This window comes from Brassica oleracea, chromosome C2 (assembly GCF_000695525.1).
Source record: "Brassica oleracea var. oleracea cultivar TO1000 chromosome C2, BOL, whole genome shotgun sequence".
Classification (NCBI taxonomy): Eukaryota; Viridiplantae; Streptophyta; class Magnoliopsida; order Brassicales; family Brassicaceae; genus Brassica; species Brassica oleracea.
The window spans coordinates 15,269,775-15,277,199 of NC_027749.1; the positions used below are offsets into that span (position 1 = coordinate 15,269,775).

A 7,425-nucleotide genomic window follows, 5' to 3' on the forward strand; every position below is an offset into this window, starting at 1 on the left:
AACACAAACAACAACAACAAGAGAGCAACACAAAGCTTCAAAACCGGCTGCAACCAAACGACCTCAGCTCACAAAGCTTCCGGCTTCCAGAAACTAATCCAACCGTACAAATCCAAGATAAACAAGTAGACAATACCTCTGCCAAATTTCAGCTCAATAAGAGAAGATCTCACCGTTGGATTTACCAAACACTCAAGACTGCTCTGCTGAAGAACTATGACGACCAGCTTCAAGAAAACTCAGACAACAGAAGATCCAACCGTTGAAATTCAAATCCCTTCGGTGAACCTCTAACCCACTGACTGAAGAAGCTTCCCACAAAATATCAGCCCGATCAGGATCCGTTTGACCCTCCAAATCCAGTCTTGAAATCACCTTACGAGTTTTCTCCTTCTCTCTCTTTTTCTCCTTTCTCTCTCTTTTGTTTCTTTTTGTCAAAACTCTATTATTGTGTCAAGTGCCAAAGGGGAACATTAATTATTTCTTAAGTTCACCCCAATTGGTCCTCTCCATCTAGGAGGGACCCAACAAAATCATCTCTACGGCATCGTCATATAAATATAGATCCTCATTGTGTTCGCTGATGTAATTTCGACGAAACTCCGGAGAGCACCTTTTCTTTCAATGTCCGTATGCACAATCAGAATGGAGACTATAAGATTCCATGTTCTACACTATTTGATCCTATTACTACATTGGAAGACAAAATCAGAGAGATTTTTAACTTATTTCATAATGAAAGTTTTCCTCTGGTGATCAGATATCGTGGAATATGGACACGGTGGCATTTATGGAAAAATCGAAATGATTTACTTTTCAATTCTAAAGATTGGTCTCCACAAAGAACCCACTCTAGGATTGAGGAAGACATAGCAGACTGGCTCACATTTAATCCGGTGGTTCAGACAACCACACACTCTACTGGTGCATCAAGTTCTTCCTTGCGAATGAAGAATTGGCAACCACCACTAGTCGGGTCGGATGGGTCAAGTGTAACTACGATGTATCTCACCATAGAGGCTCCCAACCCTCAGGTTTGGGTTGGATTTTTGAAAACCATTGAGGCAATATACAAAAATGTGGTATAGGTAAATTTGAGGGACGTCACGCAGGCTATGCAAGCTACATTTTCCTTGGGTTACAAGAAAGTTATTTTTGAAGGCGACAATATCCATGTGAATAAATGCATCCAGGGTCAAGCGTTCAACTTAGGCCTTACTCAATTTATTCATACCATCGCAGCTTGGAATAATCATTTTGAAGCAACTCAATTTGTTTATAGGAATTGAGCCTCAAACTCATGTGCTGATCTATTAGCTAGGAAATCAATTAATTTTGAAAATCTATGGAGTGTGTTCCAGGGATTTTTAATCTCCAATCTAATAACAGATCAATCAATATAAATCATCTTAGTCGGAAAAAATCTTAATTTTGTTTTAAAATAATTTAAATGGGCTACAAACCCGAATCATATCAGAAATAATCTGAACGGAAACTAGACTGAAATTTAAAAATATCTGAACGAGTTTGACATTGGTAATCTCTAAAATCCGAAATCCAAATATCGTAGAATCGAACCTGAATGGATACCCGGTCGGGTTGGTAAACCTGAAAATGGTTGATTATGAGTTTTTTTTTTGAAAATGGTTGGTAAACTTGAAAATGGTTTACTTTTCGATCCAATGCCTAACAAAACATAACCGCTAACCAGTCTTTCCTCCTCGTCTCTCATGCGTCACTTAGGAGAACAACAATGGCGTTTCTTCACACTGATCCCGAAACGATCTCCAATACGCATCCTTGGCTACTTCTCCTCCCACTCCAAACCCGATCCAGTCTCCAAAGAACAACAACAGCTCCTCGTCGACGCCATCTCTGAATCGCTACAAAACCGCGATAACTGGGACACTCTCTCCACCAAATTCTCCTCCGCCAATCTCTCCGACTCTCTCGTCGATCAAATCCTCCTCCGCTTCAAACAACCCGAAACCGCCAAACGCGCCCTAACCTTCTTCCACTGGTCCTCCCACGCTCGAAACCTCCGCCACGGAGTCTCCTCTTACGCCGTCGCCATTCACATCCTCGTCAAAGCTCGATTACTCATCGACGCTCGAGCTCTAATCGAATCTTCTCTCTTAAACTCATCTCCCGATTCCGATCTGCTCGATTCCTTGCTAGACACTTACGAGGTCTCTTGCTCTACTCCTCTCGCGTTCGATCTGCTCGTTCAGGGCTACGCTAAGCTTAGATTGCTGGAATCTGGATTCGACGTTTTCAAGAACCTAACCGATCGTGGATTCTCGCTAAGTGTAATCACTCTCAACACTTTGATCCATGTTGCTGCGAAATCGAATCGGAGCGATCTCGTTTGGAGAATCTACGAGGTGGCGATCGATAAGAGACTTTACCCGAACGAGACGACGGTTCAGATCATGATCAGTGCGTTGTGCAAAGAAGGGAAGTTAAAAGAGATTGTAGGTTTGTTGGATAAGATTCATGGTAAGAGATGTTCTCCTCCAGTGATTGTTAACACGAGCTTGGCTCTCAAGGTTTTAGAAGAGAATCGTATCCATGAAGGTATGAGTTTGTTGAAGAGATTGCTGCAGAAGAATATGGTTTTAGATACGATTGGTTACTCTCTCGCTGTGTACGCGAGAACGAAGCAAGGCGATTTGGTGTCCGCACGGCAAGTGTTCGATGAAATGCTTCAAAGAGGTTTCGACTCCAATGCTTTCGTTTACACGGCTTTCGTCAAAGTGTATTCCGAGATGGGTGATATTGACGAAGCAGAGAAGTTGATCGCTGAGATGGAGAGCTCTGGAATCGATCCGTATGAAGAAACTTTTAACTCTCTCATCGTTGGTTGTGCAAAATTCGGAAGAGAAGGAGAAAGCTTGAAGTATTGCGAGATGATGGTCGCGAGAGGACTTCTTCCTAGTTGTTGGGCGTTCAATGAGATGGTTGAGAGGCTAAGCAAGATTGAGAGCGTGAAACTTGCAAACGAAATCCTGACAAAGTCGATTGAGAAAGGGTTTGTGCCTGATGAACATACATACTCTCATCTGATTCAAGGGTTTGTTAAAGGAAACGATATCGAACAAGCTCTCAAAATGTTCTACGAGATGGAGTACCGAAACATCTCACCGGGTTTCGAGGTGTTTAGGTCACTGATAGTGGGGCTTTGCTCTTGTGGAAAAGTGGAAGGCGGCGAGAAGTACTTCAGAATTATGAAGAGGAGGCTGATACAGCCTGATGCAGAGATATATGAGGCGTTGATTAAGGCATTCCAAAAAACCCCTGTTCTAAAAATCGGCCGCCTGGCCGCCTAGGCGCTACGCGACACTTTTCCGCCCCGATTTATGCCAAATCGATTTAAAAAATCGGGTATCTGATTTTTTCCGCCTAGACCGCCTAAATGACCGCCTAGCCGCCTAAATGACCGCCTTATACAATCATAAACATGAAAATGTATTAATGTTATACACAATTAAAGATTAACATGTTTTATAACATAGTAAACCATTTAAAAATTTCGCCCCGCATAATTTTCGATTAATCCCCGATTTTTTCTTTAGGCGCTAGGCCCAACCCGACCGCCCGGGCAAAAAACAGACAATAAAACGAATGCGGATAGGGTTTATGATGAAATGATATCAATAAGATGATTCAAACTCGGTGGCTAAGCTTGTTTGTAGCTTCATTTGGAATTATCACTGATTTTTTGCAAGTTTAATCATGCGTTTAATCATGCGCCAGTTATCCAACTATCGTGTAATAAGTTTTGATTGTTACACGCATAGATAAATCTATTACACATTTTGTCTGTAAAATTTATAATTGTAATTTTAAAATAACGACTATTCAGGTGAATATACAAAACATACTCGATAATTAGCTATATATGCAGCAGATTTTGAAAGTATTTGCATATGTGGTTAATTGTTGTTACTTGTATGCCAATATAACCCTCAGTTGCGTCTCACGCACCTAAGTCCTCTATTGTAGTCAAATTTTGTTTAGATTGACAGTTTCATGTCAGGTGTATTATATGTTCAAATATCACAACTGAAAGCTACATTTGAATTGAGTTTTGATAAACCTTTCAAAAGTTCACTCTCCATTAAATTGAAATTAATTTGAATAATAACATCAGTCGCTCCTGTCATCATCACATTACAAACCTTAGAATGTAACATCATCATATTACAAACCTTAGAACGTAACGGCAGTTATATTACAAACTTTATTTTACTGCTCCAGCACGATGTCATCATCAATCATCCACATATCCAACTCGGAGACGGACTCATCGAGTTGACTCGGTTGCTCCACCGTGTCACCATCCAGCTCAAGGAAAGACTCCAAGCTCGTTATCTGCTGTTTCAGATCGTAATCTAGTTGAAACTCGCCCCACTCCCGACTCCACTACACTCCATCAGGAAATTCGGCCGAGTCAACTCGCTCTTAGAGAGAACGCAGAGCTTTTTCGCCGGGGGCTGAACTTATGATACTGGAGACAATGGAAGAGTAGCAGGACTATGAGGAGGAGGATGGTGGTGGAGAAGATCTGGAAAGTGGAGTTTGGCTTTATCGATGTGGATCCGCAAGGTCATAAACCATGGCGGCTTCCTCCGCCGTGTTGAATGTCCCGAGCCAAACTCTGGCAATTTCTTGGATCTCCAATCTCTGACGCCCATATATGTTTCCCACGGTAAATGTGCTTCCTCTTCCTATGTTTCTCCGTCGCGTATTTAACTTCGAATGGTTTACCTCTCAACTAGTAATAATGAGGACCCGTGCATGTTCCTTAGCTCCTAGCTCGTGTCAGAAGTAGATGTACTGCATAAGTAGGGACATTGCGGGTATTATGGAAAGAGTAACAGTGCTTTCCATATAGCTAATTATATTTGTTTTTATGGTTATCAGATGCAAATTCCCTTAAAATAACTTAATTATTAATATTTAAATAAATTAATTATGTTTTGTGTTTATAATATAGCATTCAATTATTTTTAATATAACATTTGATAAATTAGAGGGGAATATTCTAAGAGATTGTAAATATTTTTCGAAGTATCATTAATTTATATTTTAACTAGGGGTGTTCCGGCGCGCATAGCCGGGTTTGGACGTTGTTTTCTCGAATTAAAAATTTGAAGTCCCGAACTAACAATAGATTTTATGAGTACATGGAAGGAGAAATCAGACTTGGAGTCTTTAGCTTTCGACGGATGTTTATGCATTTTGACTCCTGCAGAGTTAAAATATTAAAAGTTTTTACTAATGGAAGAGAGCCATTTTTTTGGTCTTAAATTACTAATTGGTGTACTGTCCGTATTTATAACGGTTTTTTTTTTTTCATTTTTTATGGTTTTATTTTTGTCGTTCAGTTGATGGTAGGAGTCAATACATAAGGGATTAAAGATTATTTAAGAAAGTAAAGTAAACAATAAATCAATTTTTAAAAGTTTTCTTGATAGAATCCAGCATGGTTTTTATAAAGTAAAGTAAACAATAACATAAACAGAGATTGGAGTTACACGACTTGCATCTCACTCTAACACTAAGCATCCCCAAACCTTTATTTCACTTCATGATGTTGATGATTAGCTAATACTCTTTCTGCATTGTTGTTGTTTCCACGTGAAATCACTTGCTCTGCTGTCAATGCTTATCACTGTCTCCGCTTGACAAGGTAGTGGTGTTGAGTCCATTGTGCTTGCTTCATCAGTTGTAGCATCAGGGAAACCTGTGGTGTTCTCTGCACATTCAGAAAGGATAATTAGAAATAGTATAAAGCAAAGCAAAGCGGTTGAGTATGGTGAGTAACAGTCCGCACATGCTAAGAAAGGCAACAATGCATGATTAGAAGGAAAAGAAGAGAACATACCGTTGTTGAGACCAATGGAGCTCTTTCACACCGGGCAAGAAGCTGGAGTCTGAAGCGATAAGCGACATCGTTGGCAGCTTTGCATCAACATTCAATGCAACAGTTATAAAATAGGCTTTGAGCAGAAAGAGAGTGGTGTCCTTTGAAAATCTGTATGAAGGCAATTGAAATGTCCAAATATGCAGTATTTATAGACCTGCAAAATGGAGTAAACAGAATGATCAAGAGACAGCAGACTCAGACAAAATGACATCTACAAAATTTATACGTCCGGCTGTGTGAAGATTTACCAGAGGATGGATGCAAAGAACGTGCTTATAGGTATCATACATGTCACGTATCCAAAAGGGCTGGAATCCAAATATGAGAAAAAGAAAGATATGATAGAAGAAGAAGTAAGAATAAAATAGGCAGGCTTACATTTAGAATGTCATTCTAACAGGTGCGACAACCTGCATTATAGAAGAAGATAAGATACTTATTTACTTGATAATTATACAAAAGGTCAAATACGCCGGATGAGCATGAAGCTTAGAATACCTTAAATACACTCAAATAAGAAGGCAGGCCACGAACTTAGAAAATCCCATATGGATCATAAGTCGGTGTATTTGGGAGATAGAATCCACTGCAAAACAAAATCCAAAAACAATAGACACTAATTAAAGACAGCCTAGAAACGAAAAAGAAGAAGAACAAAAAGCTATAGTCAGTAACACTAAGACATAAGACTTCTGGCTCAAAGCTTTTGAGGCTATGGTTTCATTCGATTCAAATCTCAAATTCTATGGCGTATAAAATCCATGAAAGTGAAATATCCTTGTATATAATAACACCAGAAGTTAGGAGAAGATATAGGTATCTATCCCATATTTCTTTCAATCCACTTCTCAAAAGCAAATAAAATGCATTGGAGATTTGAAATCGAGAATCACAGTCAGATCCGAGAAGAAGGATTTCTAACAATACCTCGATTTGGAAAGACGAAGAATCCCTCGACTTTGGTATGAAAGCGTGAATCAGGGAGACCTCCGATAGAAGCCCATTGTTAAGAGTGGTGGGTCTGATAATCGCAGGCTACGATCCCATTTATAAACACGTAAATGCAAAGATTAATGTATCTGAAAGAGGATAGTCAGTAAGTCAAGCCATTATACAGACGAAGGTAGGAGAAGTGAGATCTGAAGAGTCAAGCCGATTATACTCTGCATGTCAACCGGGAAAACAAACCAAACCCTAATAAAATATGGGCCTCTTTTCTAAAGCTTTAATAGCCCATTCCATTAATCAGATTAAAGTTAGCTCAAGTTACAAATCTCCAGCGACAAATATTTCAAAATAGTTAAAAGAAGAGGCCACATGTCAGTAATTGCTTCATGCTCTATGCTGAGGTGGAGGAAGGAGGATATGTTTTTACTTTTTAGATGTAAACATAGTTAAAGTTTCAAGAAATTTTCTTTAATTTTGTTTATTTTTATTAAAATTCAAATATTCCGTATTTTAATATTTTAATATTTTATTATTTTTATATGTAT

General features: G+C 39.2%; 1 protein-coding gene, 1 long non-coding RNA gene and 1 pseudogene across 3 annotated transcripts; 1 reads left to right on the forward strand and 2 right to left on the reverse strand.

Moving 5' to 3' along the window:
• The first annotated feature begins 1,678 nt into the window (after positions 1-1,678).
• LOC106322845 (pentatricopeptide repeat-containing protein At1g66345, mitochondrial) lies at positions 1,679-3,839 on the forward strand. Its single transcript, XM_013760989.1, has 2 exons — positions 1,679-3,295; positions 3,611-3,839. The coding sequence occupies exons 1-2, from the start codon at positions 1,731-1,733 to the stop codon at positions 3,663-3,665; spliced, it is 1,620 nt and encodes a 539-aa protein (XP_013616443.1). The 5' UTR covers positions 1,679-1,730; the 3' UTR covers positions 3,666-3,839.
• A 409-nt stretch (positions 3,840-4,248) lies between these two features.
• Positions 4,249-5,243, reverse strand: LOC106323542 (annotated as a pseudogene).
• Positions 5,244-5,454: 211 nt separating this feature from the next.
• On the reverse strand, positions 5,455-7,164 carry LOC106324845. 2 transcript variants are annotated; one of them, XR_001266744.1, is made up of 6 exons: positions 6,860-7,164; positions 6,431-6,518; positions 6,311-6,342; positions 6,181-6,240; positions 5,891-6,086; positions 5,455-5,761 (listed from the first exon to the last, which is right to left on the reverse strand). It is a non-coding gene; the product is annotated as an uncharacterized LOC106324845 (long non-coding RNA). The 2 variants fall into 2 exon arrangements; XR_001266743.1 differs by having other exon boundaries at positions 6,181-6,342.
• Positions 7,165-7,425: the final 261 nt, after the last annotated feature.

Bases quoted from the DNA above. Each gene is read 5' to 3' on its own strand.
- LOC106322845 (XM_013760989.1), top strand. From the start codon at position 1,731: ATGCGTCACTTAGGAGAACAACAATGGCGTTTCTTCACACTGATCCCG. The intron at 3,296-3,610 runs CCCTGTTCTAAA...CGGGCAAAAAAC, and splicing joins ATTAAGGCATTCCAAAAAAC to AGACAATAAAACGAATGCGG.